The 17,554-nt window shown below is 52.6% G+C and overlaps 7 protein-coding genes across 7 annotated transcripts; 2 read left to right on the plus strand and 5 right to left on the minus strand.

Annotated features, from left to right (window-relative positions):
* Positions 1-1,096: 1,096 nt before the first annotated feature.
* Positions 1,097-2,038, minus strand: NECHADRAFT_100012 (uncharacterized protein; the record flags this gene model as incomplete). The annotated part of the gene is made up of 1 exon (XM_003052041.1): positions 1,097-2,038. One exon carries the CDS (start codon positions 2,036-2,038, stop codon positions 1,097-1,099), a length of 942 nt encoding a protein of 313 aa, XP_003052087.1.
* Positions 2,039-3,956: 1,918 nt separating this feature from the next.
* NECHADRAFT_78917 (uncharacterized protein) lies at positions 3,957-4,836 on the plus strand (the record flags this gene model as incomplete). Its single annotated transcript, XM_003051597.1, has 2 exons — positions 3,957-4,219; positions 4,275-4,836. 2 exons carry the CDS (start codon positions 3,957-3,959, stop codon positions 4,834-4,836), a joined length of 825 nt encoding a protein of 274 aa, XP_003051643.1.
* Positions 4,837-5,013: 177 nt separating this feature from the next.
* NECHADRAFT_100013 (uncharacterized protein) lies at positions 5,014-5,630 on the minus strand. Its single transcript, XM_003052042.1, has 2 exons — positions 5,375-5,630; positions 5,014-5,318 (listed from the first exon to the last, which is right to left on the minus strand). The coding sequence occupies exons 1-2, from the start codon at positions 5,550-5,552 to the stop codon at positions 5,128-5,130; spliced, it is 369 nt and encodes a 122-aa protein (XP_003052088.1). The 5' UTR covers positions 5,553-5,630; the 3' UTR covers positions 5,014-5,127.
* Positions 5,631-6,094: 464 nt separating this feature from the next.
* On the minus strand, positions 6,095-8,237 carry NECHADRAFT_100014 (uncharacterized protein; the record flags this gene model as incomplete). The annotated part of the gene is made up of 3 exons (XM_003052043.1): positions 6,095-6,504; positions 6,561-7,536; positions 7,584-8,237. The coding sequence occupies 3 exons, from the start codon at positions 8,235-8,237 to the stop codon at positions 6,221-6,223; spliced, it is 1,914 nt and encodes a 637-aa protein (XP_003052089.1). The 3' UTR covers positions 6,095-6,220.
* An 840-nt stretch (positions 8,238-9,077) lies between these two features.
* NECHADRAFT_68281 (uncharacterized protein) lies at positions 9,078-10,169 on the plus strand (the record flags this gene model as incomplete). Its single annotated transcript, XM_003051598.1, has 2 exons — positions 9,078-9,439; positions 9,488-10,169. The coding sequence occupies 2 exons, from the start codon at positions 9,078-9,080 to the stop codon at positions 10,062-10,064; spliced, it is 939 nt and encodes a 312-aa protein (XP_003051644.1). The 3' UTR covers positions 10,065-10,169.
* Positions 10,170-10,577: 408 nt separating this feature from the next.
* Positions 10,578-14,514, minus strand: NECHADRAFT_38255 (uncharacterized protein; the record flags this gene model as incomplete). The annotated part of the gene is made up of 4 exons (XM_003052044.1): positions 10,578-12,355; positions 12,432-12,792; positions 12,847-14,324; positions 14,376-14,514. The coding sequence occupies 4 exons, from the start codon at positions 14,512-14,514 to the stop codon at positions 10,578-10,580; spliced, it is 3,756 nt and encodes a 1,251-aa protein (XP_003052090.1).
* A 789-nt stretch (positions 14,515-15,303) lies between these two features.
* Positions 15,304-17,403, minus strand: NECHADRAFT_78922 (uncharacterized protein; the record flags this gene model as incomplete). Its single annotated transcript, XM_003052045.1, has 1 exon — positions 15,304-17,403. One exon carries the CDS (start codon positions 17,401-17,403, stop codon positions 15,304-15,306), a length of 2,100 nt encoding a protein of 699 aa, XP_003052091.1.
* Between the last annotated feature and the right edge of the window lie 151 nt (positions 17,404-17,554).

Here is a 17,554-nt window from a genome sequence, read left to right on the forward strand (position 1 = left end):
AACTCCATGCCCATCCTACGCCCGCCTTCTCTCCCACCGCTGCCAGAGCTAAGCTCTCATGCCGAGCGAACAGACACGCCAAACGACTCCTTGCTCAGCTGTAGCATCCTCAGCGACCCAAGGGAGACGCTCTCGCAGGGTGTTCGGTCCCCCACGCCTCAGCCTGCTGTCGCTGAGGTCAGAAGCTTCACCCGTACCTGGCAGAAGCCGCGGGTCTATACCGTTGGGGAACGCGGGGCTTCTGAGATACAGGGCTCAGAACCTGTGGGCAGCCCGCTGGGGAGGAGCCACGATTCAGTGCCCATTTCGCCCGCGTCCGGTGTGGACTCGACCTACCCGGGGAGCCAAGTCGTGAGTCCTCTGTCGCCGCCTTCGAGATATGGCTCATTATCACCCTGGGACAGTGGAGGACGAGAAGAAGGCCAAGAAGGAAGATTCTGAGAAAGGATGGAGAGTTCTGAGAAAAGGACGCAGGACGCAGTGATTTATGACACTCAACTTCAGGGGCTTTTTCCTGAAGTAGGGGTTTGGTGTCACATAATTTTAATGGACGGACGGATGGATCAGGGATTGAAACCTGAGGAGATTGGAAGTGTGCGTAAGGAGGCATTTTGTCATTAGAATCGAGTCTGCTCGGGGTAATAGGTCGAGGTCGATCTGGAGGTCCTGGTTCCTCAGGACCGGGCCATGTTTCGACTGCCGAGGGCTGAGCTGGGTAGATGCCTCATGAATGGTACACAGCCATTAAAACGTACGTGCCTATCTACTTTGTTGTCTGTTGCGTGATGGAATCGGAACGGCCTTCTTCACTGCCTCGTCGATGGATATTACCTAGCTTCTAAGGACCTTGGTGCCTGATCAAGCGAGTATTACAGGAGGGTATTCGTATCAGTCTTATGCTGAGAGTTACATGGGACTTGGCGAAATGTCTTGAATTTTGTGTCTTGGGGATATATCTAATTTGACTGGAGAGTGGTAGGCCAGTAAGGAATAAAATCATGTGCAACTCCAAACTCCAAACGTGCTGAAACACGATGATATTCAAAATCACTGAATGCAAGGGTGAACAAGGTACGTTCTCACCAACCATACTCTTTCAAGCGTCACCACCCTCACCCTCACCCTCACTCTTTGCTCGTGTGCTTTGCTTAGGTGTAGCAGAACCAGGGTCCACCGTGTCGTTATCATACTTTGACGGCACAAAGGCATAGGTCAGGTTCTCACGGTCCCTCAAGAACATATCTACTCTCTCATCCTTGGACCGCCCCTGAGCTACCGAGGTTCTCCGGGCGACCTGTTGCCCAATGGCGAGGTTGGACTGGTTCGTCATCTGTATATAGTCGGCGCCCGACTGTTCAACCCTGCTCATCTGCGCAAAGGCCCCGATCATACACATCACAACGACGACCGTGGCAAACAGGCCATTGGACATGTATAAGGGGTCCTTGGGCTTGCCGTCGCGGGCATCGTACCAGCGCTCCCAGTCTTCCCAAGTGGCATTGTTGGCAGCGCTGCCGGCCTGATGACGCCATGCGCGGTCTGCGTTGCGGACTGTCTCGTTCAGGGTCTGTGGGCGACCGCCGCTCCAGCCCACGCCGTGGTTGTCATAGAGCTGACGCTTAGACGGGTCGCTGAGGAGGTCATTGGCGGCAACGATGAGACGATAGCGTTCGAGGCGAGTCGCGTGGGGGATGTGATGAAGGTCCGAGGAATGACTGTGCTTGTCGGGATGGTATAGCTTAACAAGCTGGTAGAACCGGTGCTTGGTATATGGATCGTCCGTCCTCATGGCAAAGATCTCGTAGGGGGATGGATAAGTGGTCTTGGGCCATTCGGGGACATGGTCACGATGGGAGTTGACTCGACGGCCATGGCCAACCGTGGCATATCGTATTTGTTGATGCGTCGAAGATGCAGTTGGTGAGGCGTGGTGTCTTGTAGGCGCCCCTCTAGATGACGTTATAGACGGCAGCGCCGGCACTGCCGCGGGGAAGGGATTGCAGGAGCAGAGGAGGACGGCGGACTTGTTTAGTGGCATGGCGATTGTGATGAGTGGCAGGAGCCTGTACACGGTGAGGACATGTTCAGGGCCGCGAGAAGCCAAGGTGTAGCTATCGCGGGATTGAGCATGTTGGAGAGAGAAGAAACAATGGATCAATGGGCGTCACGAGGTCAATTGGCGCATTCCCGCTCACTCACGCACCTGGAAGCTCAGAGCTGGAGCGCGGACTTCCCCACATTTTCGGGGACCTCAAACAAGCAGGGATCGATTCAAGTCCCGGCCGAGAATCGGCGAACTTGATCTTATCGATAAGTGATGCTGCGCCACAGTCACGAGACATGTCAGATGGAGATGAGCCTCTCACCGTGGTGAATGTTTCGGTGAAGAATTGTGAGATCCCTGTTGACAAGCCTTTGACCTTGGTGACATTCCACACCCTGGTGTATTTCCACGATCCATGCCATGTGGCGGGCTACTGGGCCGATTGATGCTTGGCTGATTTGCATGCAGAGATCCTACCATTTGGTGATTACATACTGTTCTACAATTGCTCTTTAATACAACTTTCAGTCTCACATTACCAGGACCGGGAGGCTCTACTCTTAGTGATTGCCTACAGACGTTTCTACAGACATGGACACTGACGTCAAGATGGCCACCACCCGAATCACTCTTCAACACTCTCGGTAATTACTCCAACCATAACCGAAAGCTCCATTTAAGCGAAGCCCCGAGCATATGTCTCCCGAGGCCACGGACATGACAAGCGTCCTGTCCGGAAATAACGGCAGACGGGATCATCGACGCCATCGTCATCAGCGGCGCCGTGCTAGGTCCGGGCCCCCGATGTGATCAGAACATACAAGTTTTTCTTCCTCTTGGGGGCACATCAAAGCTTTATGCTTCCCCTCAATGGGGAAACCGGAGAGTTCGGGGTAAAACAAACGTGTTTTGGGGAAGAAAGGACTGTGAGGGGATTCGACATGGGGTGGACGGCAGAGCATTGCCGTGACCCATGATCCAACAAGAATCTTGAGAGAACTTCTCTTTTTGTTGTGAGATCAACCGCGACAACTTGTGGATCAGTTGTAGCGGAACTCTTCCGATGGTCTCTCCACCCACCACCGACAAGATTCGGTCGTCATCTCCACCGCAGGCTTTTCCTGCTCTTTGAGAGTAGAGGTTGCCAAGGGAATGATTCGAGCGGTTGCCCTCTGGTTCATGTCTGTCACCCTTGTTGAGGCTGACGGCCCGCCCGGCTTGGCCAGAGCCTCATCGACCGGACCTCTTAAAGCCGAAAGCGACCTGGGCTAACAACATGTCCAGTTAGTACGGCCCCGTTGACTTCAACAACCGAGGTTGTCGATGGGCTGATTTCAAACCAAACGTCTTCTCTTGACTCAAGTGAGCAACCAACCATCGCCACACATTACCCATCAACGACCCTCAACGTAACCCACGACTCAACCAGACCCCTGGATGATAGGTCCGCTCTCTCCGGGCGTGCTCCATAACGACATGCCGACAGATCCAGCTTTTTCAAGATTGAGTGTCTACCAAAGGTTCCGTATGCCATGACCAACCAAACCTCCACATTGGGGGTCTGTCTCCTCGGCCCTTTGAGTGTCGATTCTGTTAGTCCCGTGGGTCATGTTCTCCAAGGAGGCAAAGGGTTGCAAGCAGTTGCCATGTTGCTCCAATCTCTTTGCTGATCCACCCTGCGATCACCCCAGGAGATGGACAGCCGTTCTCAAGAGCCGGATGGAGTTGGATGTCCGCCCCAGCGTCACGCTCAACGTGATGGGGTATGGGGTACTCTCTGGGGTGATGTTTGGGGTTGTGAGGGGGGATATAAAGTCTATACTCTAACCCCAGAGTTGATTGACTTGACCTGTCTCTTACCTGTTCTTCTCGATATCAGAAGCTTGATACTTGCCTTGATATAGTAGACAAGATGTCTTCGAGCACCCCTTCTCCTTCCAACGGGGCCAGCACCCCAACTCATTATACCGATAAGGAGGATGACATGCATCACCACTGCGGTCACCACCACAACAACCATCATGTGCCTCGCACCCATATTCAGAAGCCTCACCAGTCCATGGTGTCGCAGGTCTACGACCCTCCCTTCTACAGAGTTGCCAACCCTGGTCCACTGGGCCTGATTAGTTTCGCTCTGACGACCTTTGTTCTTGGCTTGTATCAGTGCGGTGCTGGGTAAGTTGAAACTGCCTTGTTGGACACTAGGAGCTTTGCTAACTTTTGTGAATAGCCTCCCTGGATCGAACCCCTTTAGCGGCGTCGGCCCTGACCAAGCCATCTTTGGACTGGCAGTCTTTTTCGGCGGCATTGCTCAGTTCTTTGCTGGCTTGATGGAGTTCCGTGTCGGCAACACCTTCGGTACAACCGTTCATTGCTCATACGGTGCCTTCTGGCTCGCTTTTGCCATGTTCTTCGTACCCGACCTCGCCATCAAGGACGCATACAAGGGAGACGACCGAGCTTACAGCTTCGCCCTGGGAATCTTTCTCATCCTGTGGTGTTTCCTGACGCTCATCTTCTTCATCGCCGCTCTCAAGACCAACGTTGCCATTCTGTTGGTGCTTGGCTTCTTGTTCCTGGCTTTCCTCTTCCTCAGCTTGGCTCAGTTCCTGCAGACCAGCCACCCTGTCGCTGCTATCAGGATTAATAAGACGGGAGGAGCTTTTTCCGTCATTTGCGCGTTCCTGGCATTTTATGCTGGTGCTGCTGGTATCATGACGGAGGATACAACTTGGGTTAGGTTCCCTCTTGGCGAGATTAATGTCCAACCCAAGAAGACAAACATGGCTTGAGCATTGATTGGTTAATGGAAGATTGAATGACTTGTGGATTGATACCCAGAGGATAGGATAATGGAATGAATGAAAATAATATCGCAGCAGCAATGACGTAATTGTTGATTGCTTCTGCTTGGCATGTCTTAAACCCCAATTCACTCGTTAGCACCAGTGCTTGTCGAAGAGAACTCATTTAGGAATGCTTCTTGATGCTTGAATTACTTCCTCAACCGTATGATGATGCATGGCTTATAAAGTACAACAGGCCATCGTCTCTGACCCTCATTATCCCCAATTGCACCCATTTTACAACTTGTTCTTGATCTCCTCGGCGGCGCCCTTCACCTTGCCCTTGGCCTCCTTGGCAGCACCCTTGGCTTCACCCTTGAGCTCGCTGGCCTTTCCCTTGGCCTCGCCTTTCAGCTCGGCAGTCTTGCCGCTGACTTCGCTGCCTGAGATGTCCTGGGCTGTCTCCTTGACCTTACCGGTGGCGGTTTCTGTTGTTGTGTGTTAGCTGAGTTCATCATGGGGTAGTGGATGTGGGGGATCTGACCTCCTGCCTCGATGCCGTCGACAATCTTGTCGCTCACGACACGGTCGACCTTCTTGGCTGCATCCTTGACAACCTCGGAGGCGGTCTTTTGAGCGGCGAAGCTGGTGGTGAATGTTCGCGGCGCCTGGACGGCAATGACGCGGGGAGCGAGAGCGGCACGGCGGAGGATGAAGGACATGATGTAGGTTGTTGTTTGTTGTTGTAAATTGGAAGTAGGAGTTTGTTTGTTTATGGTGTAAAAGGTTCAATTGGTTTAATTCAGAGATGAAGCTTCAATTGCAAGAGAGAAAAAGTGCTGGGAAGAGCATTGTTATATCACTGTATGACGAAGGCGGCCGTTGACCTCGTCATGACATCATGACTTCGCGGGGCAAGAGCTCCAGGGAGGCTTGTTGCGGCGCGACCCGGCACGACACGTGAAGAGCATGTAGCAATGATGACGCAGGGAGGCTTTTTTAAAGCTGGAGAAGCTCTACTAGGTCATCGAGAGATTCCATGGCAGATCGTAGAAAAAAGGGGGAATGGAAAGCTGTGGGGAAGCTTGTAAGTGGAGGCTTGCCTTTGGTGAGGCTGGTTGTGATGTGCATGGCTTGAGACATGGATATTTGATCAGTTGAGGATAGTTTCTGCGTCACATGATGTTTTCCAAGTTCTTGACTGGATTAAACCAACTTCTCTCGCTGGCATTGCTCTCGCGAAGGCATCACCAAGTGGATACATACAGTATCATGATGCCCCGATTGTTGTATCCACCAAGTCTAAAAGTACCTTGATCTAACACTAACAAACGTCATGACTAGTCCAATCTTATGCTTCATCAATCATAATCATAAATGCGATATCTCATTAATCATCACCTCGTCCAATTCCTTTTCCTTTAGAGCCATCATCATCAGCTCGATCTTGCGTTGCCGCATTCTCCTCCACATCCTGACGGTCTAGATCCGCCAACTCTAGCCGAGATCCTCGAACCATGAAGCCTCCCCCGCTATTCGGCTCGGTGTCATACTTGGCATCTTCATCCTCGCATTCTTCATCTGCAGACGTCCCCACTCGACCGTTTATAACGTTGTCGATGCGCAGACGTGGCGGGCCCGAGTTCAGCCTCAAGCCGTTCTTGGGTGGTCCAGCTGCATATGCGGTCAGCGAATAACTCGATCGGAAACAAGTCATCGGGGAGACTTACAGAGGAGGAGATCGAATAGCTTCACAATGACAGGCCCCCACACCGTCACAGCAATGATCTGGCCGTATGACCACCTGTTGGCTGCGAAACTCTCAGAGTTGATGACCTTGGTGAGTGAGATCATGTATAGAATATTCACAACCAGGTAAGCGACCTCGAGGATCCTCCAGAACCATCGCTTGATGAATAGTCCACGCCGCTGTTTCCCCCATCGTGGCCACCGTCCCAGCCGAAACGATCCAAATTGGACGTGCTTTGTGAGATGGTGTTTTCGCAGTGTCCAAGCGAACTGGTCCACTACCAATGCTATGATGGCCACGCTGTCGAGGATCAGGAACACCATCTTGTACAAGAGAGGATGCGGGAAGAAGCTGAAAGCTTGCCCGTCAATTCCTCGAGTCGCAGCGCAATACGTCCGCGGGCTCGGATTCAGACCACACCCTTTGATTTGTTTCTGGCCTTTGAATAGAGCAAAGGCATCCTTGAAGTAAATCTTTTGCGTCGTCGCAACAATAGCGAGCAAGTACTCCATAAAGAATCCCAAGAAAGTATGCCAGTTCCTAATGCCCTCGTGGTGCAAGCAAACCTGGATTAGAAACATTGGCAGAACCCCATTCTGACTGACGTGATAGGCAATGGCGGCATTGACCACGATCTCACCCCAAAAGGTTCCCTCCTGAGAGTTGACGACAATGGCGAGGATAGAAGCAATCTGGACAGCAAAGACGAACCAGCATTGAGCCTCCTGGAACTCAACTAGTGTCGTCGCAATGGCGATACTCGTGCGTGAGAGACCCCCCGAATCTCTCCAGATCATGCTCTCGATGCGGGTAAGACTTCGCTTCAGGCGGTAAGGCTTGGGTTCTGACTTGCGCTGATTGGGACCTTGGGTGATGCGGACCCAGAGGGTGAAGCCTTTCAGGAGGAGGTACAATGCTGCAGCGAAGCTGACTTGAAGAACATATGAGATGAGAACCTGGAAAGGTCAGCTTCAAGACTGAGAAGATGTCATGTCGGTCTTACGCCCGGCCCAAAGATATCAGGGTTGATTTCGGCTGCCAGCTCGGGACAAAAGTCATCCATGGCGTCAAATATCTCCTGAGCGCTCGACTCTCCATACGAAAGCGCATCAATACTGCGGCTACAGGGCTTGCTCAATCCGTCATTCTCACACGCATCCTGAGCGCAGGTGATAAGAGACTTGAGAACCGGCGTCCCATCAAACTCAGCCAACGTGCCGGCGCCCATGATGGAGCTAGCATTGCGCTCTGTCTCATCACTAATGTAGTATGACTTGACATCCTGACTCCAGTAGTTCACAGCTGCCAGAGCGGCGCAGTTGTAAAAAGTTTCCAGGGAGCTGAAGAAGAGATCAGAATTGTTGCAGGCGCGCGTGCAATCGGAAGTGCCGTCTTCAACTTGACATCCCGAACTGAAAAGAACAATTTCCTGGCCGCCGTCGAGATTTGTCTCAAAGAGTTCCTTGAAGGTGAGACCCGAGTCGACAGAGTCGGAACCTGAGCCAAGACCTGCAATATCTAGAAAAGGAAAAAAGTCTGATGTTCCATCGATGCTAGAACGGAGGAGGATGGTGAGGGTAGTGGGTGTTGGTGTTGAGATTGAGGAGGTTGTGAGCGATGACGACAGGGGAAGTGAGGTTGATACGGTCCCAGCCATTGCGGAATTTTTGTCTCGTCTTGTTCTGTCTCTCCTTGTTAAGACAGAGAGGCCTATCCCCCACGGACTCGACTAACAGCGACCTGAAGCCGAGTCCATTCTCATTTGACACCAGGTAAGGTATGCAAATCCAAAACTCTACCGAGTAGATTGGAAAGCTTACAAATTGGGGAGGAGAGGGAAAAGGGACAAAGAAACCGGGGACTCAAAATCTGGGAGGCTGAGGAGAATATCCAATGAAGTTTAGAGCGCTGGATCCGCAAATTACCACCTTCTAGGGAACTGGCGTGTCTTGGCGCCGCTTCCCCAGAAACGGCAGGGGTTTGTAGATCTTGAGAGGTGAAGTGTGCTCGGCGGTCCTTGGTGATCATGTCTCGGTGAAGCAGCGGTGAGAGATGATAAGAAGAAAGAAATAGAGTCAAGTATTGAGAAATCATTCTCGGGTGTATAAACATCTGCACCTCAATCAATGAGTGGAAACGTCTTGCGTGTTTCATGCTTAACTAACTCATCTTCTCCACCGAAATCGGCTCCATGATGCATTCATATCATACGGTAGATGCATCAATTGCCTAATTCCCAAACAACAGCAACAAAATATCAAATGAAAATGAAAAATAGAAAGAATAGAATACAAATTCGTATAAGAAAGAGCTTCATCTTTACAACCTCTTATCGGCTTATCGTAGCTCTCAGTCGGCTTAAGCTACCCACGGCTAACCACCAAAAAAAGACCATGAACCGACAACAGCCGACGTCATTATATCCCATCTCCCCCTCCGCAACTCCAGCACCTTCCCCCACCACGACCCAATTGACCTCCCCACGATGCCTCCTCGCATGTCCCCCATAACCATCCGCAGCCTGCGGCGCTTCTACTCGTCGGCAGCCGAGCCTCTCATCCGCGTAACGAACCTACCCGCCCCCGGCACCGGTCACATCCGAATCCTCGAGCTTAACCGGCCCAAGGCCCGGAATGCCATCTCAAAGGCTCTCCTCGCTACTCTGCGCGACGAGGTTGATGCTGTTCACAGCCAGTATGGTCCCAATGGCGAGGAGCTTCCACCGGTGAAGCGATTTGGTGGTGCTGCTGGTGTCGATGAGAAGGGCCCTACAAGAGCTCTCGTCCTTGCCAGCGCCGTTGATACTTGCTTCTGCGCCGGCGCTGACCTCAAGGAGCGCCGGGGCTTTTCGCAACAAGAGTAGGTCCCCTATCATACTTTCAACTACACAAGCTAACTCAATTGTAGCACTGCCGACTTCCTCACCAACCTCCGAGGTACCCTCAACTCCCTCTCCAACCTTCCCATCCCCACCGTGTCCGCCATCTCCTCCGTAGCCCTCGGCGGCGGCCTCGAGCTCGCCCTCTCCACCCACTTCCGCGTCCTCTCCTCCAACGCCACAGTCGGTCTTCCTGAAACCCGTCTCGGCATCATCCCCGGCGCCGGTGGCACCCACCGTCTGCCCGCCCTCATAGGCCTCTCTCGCGCTCGCGACCTTATCCTAACCGGCCGCCGGGTCGCCGCCCCTGAGGCTTACTTCCTCGGCATCGCTGATCGCCTTGTCGAGGTTGTTCCTGAGGATGAGCGCGACGGCTCTGATATTCTCGGTGAAGCTAGGAAAGCTGCCCTGAGTGAGGCTGTGAGGCTCGCCCAGGAGATTTGTGAAGGAGGGCCAATTGGTGTGAGGGCAGCTCTCCAGGCTGTTGCTTGGGCCAGGGAAGAGGTTGAGAACAAGATGTATGAGCGCGTTGTAAACACCGAGGATAGGCATGAAGCTCTGAAGGCGTTCCAGGAGAAGAGGAAGCCTGTCTTTACTGGCCGATAAATGTCATCGTCTGTCTCATCATATCAGACTCATGATCCACCAATGATACATAACCTGTGGTCACAAGGGATGACCTTGTTTGAATAAACTTTTCAATTTACTGCTAGTCAAATCGTCCCCAGTCTTTCTTGTCTTGTCTTGTAGCAACTATCGCTTCGTGAATGCATCTCATGTCATGGGTATGGTCTTCGCTCGATGCTCCGTTCCGAACGCCACCTGCTCAAACCAATACAAATCGTCTCCAACCACTCAAGCCGTCCCAGGTTACTATCCCGGGCTTTACAACAAATCTATGGTTTCAAACACGCGATCCAAAACCGGGTCCCTTTTCGGCTTGCCCAGGTCTTCCTCCCCCTCCTGTCTATCCGGTAGGTCGGTAGGATTAATGGTAATGACTCGGGGGATGAGGCGCCGAAGTTTGGGGGGTGTCCGTGCTTGATTGTTCCACCTTGGCGACCGCCGCTTCGTCGCGAGTCTCGGTTGCCCTTCTCTCCCAATTTCTCTCTCAGACTCCTAGTCGCTCTTCTGTGGCCCGAATGGGGGCGAAAAGTCCTGTGTATGCTCAACTGCAGGGGTAGGTTCGCTGTTGGCAACAACAACGTCACCGTCGGCATCCGTGGTTTGTTCCGGTCTTTGTCGTCTAGGAACATTCACGTATGTATCCTTGTCCTCGTCTCGAACGTAGCAGAGGAAGTAGGGTTCGCCACTGGTGCTCAAGGTTGCAAGCACTTCGTCTGTGTTGCGCTTCACGTCCACGTTGGAGTCGTTGTACTTGCGCCACACGTCCTGCTCGAAGTCGTGTATCCATACCCAGTAGTGACCAGACATCAGCTGGCCTCGGTGACAGATGACGGCATGTAGTCGATACGGGATGTTCTTAAGCCCGGCGTGGTGTTTCTCAAGGTCCTCCTCCCTCTGGCGCAGCTCATCGCTCATCATCTCCCGAACGGTGCGTTCAGCCGACTCGATGCCCTGTGGCTTGACAGGGACCTTGGTAGTGGGCGGCACCTCGTTGGTTGGATGGGATACAAGAAGGAAATCGTCATCCACTGGGCCATCAAAGTCCCAATTCTCTTCTCTCTCAAAATCAAGGACGCCATCCTCCATCGTGTCATCCTCAGCCCAAGACGAATTGACAATGGGCGTGCGCTCCTCTTCTCCACAGGACTCGAGGAACGGCCCCGTGGGAATGACGGCTTCCACTCGAGCCTTCTGCGCCTTCAAGTCTGATATTCTGCTGGCAACCGCCCAGCTTTGAACCCTCTGTTGGAAGGTGGGTGAGTCGTGCGGAGCATCCATGTACCGGTCCAGATATAGCGTCTCGGGTATTTCTACAGGATTGCCATTCTTGCTGCCCATGGACTGGGACCGTTGAATAAGAACATGGAGCACAGGTGGGAGCGTCTTGATCGCTGTGTATCGTGAGAGCTTGCTTTCCTCGATGATTTGCTGGTCAAAGTTTCGGCCCAAGGCGTCATACAGCGAACAAGACCCCTCCGGAGCTGGGAATGCGGTGATGGACCGGTCAAAGCTGATCTCCTTCTGATAGGTCTTGTCGTCAAACTTCTTGGTATAGTTGATTGTCGTGACGAAGAATGTCTCCATGATCTTTTCCAACTGAATTCCAGTTGATTCGTCGACAGATGATGGCCGGATAGCTGCTTGGAGTCGGTTGAGAATGCTCCCCATCACCTCCTCCACGTCCTGCTGATCAGTGCCCGACGATCTCTTCTGATGTTCTAGGGCAGTCAAGACTTTACTGTCCACTGTTTGCGGCTCGTCGGTATCAGCCATACTGACATCGGCGTTTTGCTCTCCATTGGCGGTTCCATCAGTACTTTTGATGATTGTCTCGGAGGTTTCAGTGCTCTTGAGACTTGGCCGAACAGTGTCAGCAGGGGAGTCGCCCTCTTCGAGAGCCATCACCGTATCCGTAGTTTGGTCGTCAGTCGCTGCCGACGGGACTTCGACTTTCTCGTACGAATGATCAGAGCCATCCTCGACCAGCGTCTGCGAGCTTACGGTACTAGCCGTTTCAACTGGATCGCGCTCCTCCTTAACAGCTCCGTTCGCCATCTCCACATCGCCGGAGCTCTTGGCGGGAGGCTCAGGAGGCGGACGAGCGGGAAGAGGTGGTGGCTTGGGCCCTGCAACGGGCTCAGCCGGCTTTGAATCATTGAGAAGGGTGTGAGTAGACAAGAGGACAGCGTTGGCTAGCCTCTGTGAGGGTCGAGTCGCGACCTTGTCTGACGTTTCGAGATTGTTGAATAGATCAGAGAGCTCTTGGGCAACTGCGAAACCGTTAGTTAAGGAATAACTTGAAAATGGGTTGAAACATACAGGCCTGAGCGACTACAGCCTCGCCACGGTCCATTTGCATCTTGTTTCCGCCCAGCAATCGCTGTTTGATACTCTCGTCATTCAACTCCAATTTGAAGTTTTCGTAGTTGAGCGCAATATCTCGAACGGGTTTGACAGTGAAGAGATACTGCAAAAGACTGTTCAGATAACAAGTATTGCCGATGTTCTCTAGGCCGACAGGCAAGTCATAATTGGCTGGCCGACCTGAGGCATCCGGAACAGAGCTTCCCTTTGGAATCTCGATTCCGTTTTCTTGGCGTTGAACGGCAACAAGCTGCTTGAGGTCTGTTGCGTTTGTGAGATCCGCAATCGCCTCGAGAGCATCCAAATAGGTTGCCTTTTCTTCCTTGTCGTTGCTCAATGCAATCTATATACTCTGTTAGATCCAGATTTCAGGATTCATATCAACTTTTCGATTTACCTTGGTCCTGGCAGCCGCAATGACTTCGGGTCCCAAATTACTGTCTTCCTTCATCCCCAGGACTGCCTTTGCCGTCGCGACAGACATCTTTCCATTGGCTTCCATGAGCAGAATTGCTTGGTATGTGTCGTCTGTGGAAGCCTGGGCAATCATGAGAAGCATTTGACGGGCGCTGTTGGCCATCTTGGGCTCTTGGGACAGCTTCTGGCGGAATGCTGCAACCAGCGTTTCGGCGTTGTATTTGTTAGGAGGCTGCAAGCCAAGAAAAGCCAACGCTTGGGCAACTATCCCATCGTCGTCGTTGCTAGATTGCGTCGGGAGTTGACTGTCGAACACAGAAGATTGAGTGGCAGCGTAGTCAGCGAGTTGCTCGTCATTCAGGTCATTGGCAATCCCCATGAGGGCATCGATAAGCTCCTTTCGTTTGTTGGGCAAGAGCTCCCACTGTCGCTTGTAGGCGTTTACCACGATCTCCTTGGGCTGGTTTGGAAGAACGCCAAGCAACGTGTATCGTTGGATGTTAATCAAATGGCTGTCATTGGTGTTGTTCACTTCGACGCATCCCAGGTCTGCGTGAAGGCCAGGAGTACAAAGCTCGGCGGGCTCGCCACTTCTGTGGATGATGCACTGAACTTCGGATCTGACATCCTCAATAAATCCTCGGTACGTTCCGGTTTCGGTTGATCCAAATGGTCCACCTGGGGGTGACGGTAATGGAGGGGTGAATGACCCTCCGTCGATTCCATCCTGCTCATCCTTTGTCTCTCCAAACTCCAACTCTCTGAAGATGGAGAAGCAGCGCGGTCCAAATAGAACAGAGAACCGCTTATTTCTCTTAGATATGCTCCGCGGCTTCTCAGGTGACGTTGCCTCAAGCAGATTCTTAAGGTACGTGTTGAGGTTCATAGGCGCCTGTTCCGCCCAGTCCTCTGTTGCTACTGCATAGCGCTCTGGGTCCTGCTCCTTCGCGTGGCGCAGAGTCTGCCGGATGGTATCGTGGTCAAGAAGCAGATCAATCCACCAAGACGCCATGCGAGGTTCTGAGATTTCAAGAGTAACTTGAAATGTGCATGGCGGTGCCGAGCAGACGAAGTACTCGCGGGCGAGAATAGGATAGTACTTGGAATTTTCCTTACCCAAGTTCATATCCGTGTCTGACCCAGCCCAGACAAGGTGATGCCAAGGGAACTGCGCATCTCGGACGGGCCAGCGGGCTTGGCGGGGACTACACACCTGCCCAGCATGTTCCTCGCTCCATGACATCTTGAACACAAAGTGGAAGTGGCAGTCCAGGCATACCGACGACAATAGTCGGTTTGTGTTTGAGAAGAAGCTTTGGTTTCCATTGATCATGAGGCGGTGAGTGTGCTGCCATGCGAACGGCGTCTTCAAATTAGCAGCTCGGGCTCGGTCGAAGAGATCGCAAGTGGTGAACTTGTTATTCAACAGCTCATGAATCCATCTCGAAGGGTGGCATCCTGGTGGCGCCCACGTTAGATTCCACGAGTCAGTTAAAACAGGGGTCTTACCTTCAGCGTCCTTCTTCATTCTTCCCTTCATGGGGGTTGCATTCTGCTGCACATACTCGCCGGGAGTTGTACCGGGCAAAGCAGCGTACGTTCCGTCGTCAAGATCGCGCTGGGGATTGATGTCATAATCTATCGCCATGGTGGGTAATGTAGAGAAAAGTGTCGAAATATTGTGCCCGGTCTATTATTTCGACCTCCGAGTCCGCAGACAAAGAGGATGTCGGGGTGAGTTGGTTCGGATCGTATGTTGAGAAGGGCGTCGTTTGAATGGAGCTATTGCGGGGTGAACTTGTTGGACCGCCAAGTGCTGTTGATGGGTTGTATTCTTATGTGGCGTAGCTACGAAGCTGATGAAAACGCCGGGGGTCGGTATGAGATGCAGAGAGTTGGATTGTTAAGCACCTGGTCTGTTTGGGCTGATCTGGTGAAGAAGGGTCGGGTGCGCTTCGAGCAGGCGAAGCTCTTGAACGATCGAACCCAGCAGACCTATCGCAAGCAGGGCGCTTATTTGACCATAATTTCGGGGAACGGGGCAAGGCGAAGGAGAAGTCAGTCGTCGAAGAAAAATAAAGAAGCTCGCCAGTGAGAAATATCGATGCCTGGAGAAGGTGACGACGCAAGAATGGTGGCAATGTAAGTAAGAGTAGCGTACGCAGGCGGGCTTGGGTGATGACGGAGCTGGAGCTGCGGCGCCTGCGATGCGCAGCTGGGATTGTGGACGGGAAGCTACCGTGCGTGGCGGCTGAGTCAGCAGTTTCAACCCGCCTCACCCGCCTTCCGATGGACAACTGGTTTCAAGATGGAGAATCAAGGCGACTTTGACATTGAGTGGCCTTTGTTCCACGACGTTCTCTATGCTTCGGTTTCACGAATCGCCTATGCTACTTCCCTCCTTGTTTCATCTATAGGGTTGGGTATCGGAGCAGTATCAGCTAAAGATAAGCTCTTCTTCGAAAAGCTCCCCTTTCTCCACCAGGTCAATCACCTCCCCATCCATCAAGCCCTCAATGTATGCCTCTCCAAGGACGTGATACTTATCCTCCACGCGTCTTATTATCAACGGCGTGCTACAACCATAGGCAACGCAAACCATGTCGCCAACGCAAATCTGGTCCTGCAACGACCCGTACGGGTTGTCAGGCGCCCATCCAATGTACCCCCGGCTAGTGAACATGAGCCGTCTTCCCATACCCGTCCGGTCAGCCGCCAGGAAAACCTCTGCGTAATCAAATTCTGACGCGTTGCACGGGATCTTTTCTGTGAAATAATCTCCGAGGGGTTTGCCGGCCATGCTGATTTCGTCGTGTGCCTGGTGCCACCTCACCCAGCGGAAGTAGTAGGCTTCCTGCTCCTTCATCCAGGTCCATCCCAACGCCTCAAACTGCTTGAATGCTGCCTCGTATGTTCTTGGAAGACTGAGGAGAGCGCAGTGGCGTTTGCTAACGTGCTCTCCGTTTGATACCCGCCCAAGTAGCATCGCTCTGCAGAGAGCCCAGGCCGTATCCTCGTATACGCTCTGCCATTCTGTCGGTTGGACTATGGACGACGGATCCCAGTCAAAGTAGCCTCGTTCGCACGCCCCCAAACCGCAGATTTTGTCTATTATAACCCCCTTGCACTTCAATAGCTTCCCGTTGGAGAACACAGAGCACAGTGTTTCTCGATGGCCAGCTGCGCAGTACATGGTCTCGGGTCGTGGTTCCGGAGTTCCTGGAGTCCAGAAAGCCCCGATAAAGACACTCTCAGGCTTCGAGTAACGCAGTCTCCCGTTCCAAGTCCAGTCGATTACCCAGGATGGAGTCTCGGCCTCTCCCCATGGGTTCGCTTCTCTGAGCGGCTCAAGATTGCCGTAATGCTCTATGAAAGCAATCGAAGTGGCACTAAAGATCTCGGCCGTTGACTTGGAGTACTTGCAAATGATACGCTTTGCAATTTTGGGCTCCATCATTCCAAGCAGGCCAAAGACCTTGTCCTTTTCCTCGCGGCTGTCTGACATGGCGAGTTCAAGCAACTTCCTCATGCCCTGCCTCTCTCCTCCTTGGAACTCGAACTCGCTCAGAGGCCGTATGTTTTGGTGGACAAGATGGATACTGGCTGTCACCCAGCGCGGGTCATCTTTGGCCAGTTTCTTCTTCATCTCGCCCTTCAAGAGCCAGTCCTTGGCAGACCATAGACCTCCATGATACAGAGATGAGATTCCGCGGCTAAAGGTTTCCCAGTCAAGGGTGTCTCCTCCACACCGTAAGATGGTCGACTTTGATCCCATAACGAGCTCTTGAATGATCCAGAGCCGCCACCAGTATCTCCTTTTCATGAGGCTGTGAAGGCCATAAAAGGCAAATTCTCCAAACATGGCAGGATTTTCCTCGAGAAGAGCAGTCAAATCGTCCTTTTCCTTGTCATCCAGGCGAGAGAGAGCAGAGAGGAGACGCATTCCTTGGTTGCTCTCGTCTCCAGCCGGCCCTAGCCAGGCCACTACCGCCCATGCCTCGCTGTAGATTTCTCTCATGCGAGCCACTTGCTCGCTTGTCTCTTCCACATCAGATTGATTGATGCATATCGCATCAACCCACAGCTTGTATCTTCTGGCGAAACGGCCACCATCGCTACCCAGCTCTCGCAGCGCATCCTCGAGGTTCTTGGTCACCGTCATTTCCTGACCGTTGACAATGATCTTCCCCGCCTCATCTGTACCCCAAGTGTACGACATGGCAGCAAAGTCTCCCCAGGTGTATCGGAAACAGTGAGTATCCAAAGGCGTGAAGGACTTCATTGAGCGGTGATCTGGAGGGTGGCGGGTGCCCTTGGCCCGTTGGATTGACCGCCATGTTGCGATCAGCCCCCGTCTGGGCTTGTTTGGAGAGTCGTAGTTGTGAAGAAATTGCTTGAAGACGGCATTCGTTTCTGTGAGGGAAAAAGTGTCGAGAGAGCAGCTGACCAGGTCATTTTCTAGATGAGGGTGTATAGTGATGAGGCGTATTTCGTCGTCGCCCAGTGGCCGATACAGGGGAGTTTCGGAGCCATCCATACTCGCTTTGCGATGTACAAGAAGCGGGATGTTTTTGCGAAAAACATCGTATGCATAAGCACTTACTTATAGTCTGCACATCATGCGGCTTCAATACGCCCCAGCTAACGCCCAACAGCCTAATTTAACCCATCAGCTGCAAGCTAGGTCA

The sequence above is a fragment of the Fusarium vanettenii genome (genome assembly GCF_000151355.1).
Source record: "Fusarium vanettenii 77-13-4 chromosome 4 genomic scaffold NECHAsca_3_chr4_2_0, whole genome shotgun sequence".
Classification (NCBI taxonomy): Eukaryota; Fungi; Ascomycota; class Sordariomycetes; order Hypocreales; family Nectriaceae; genus Fusarium; species Fusarium vanettenii.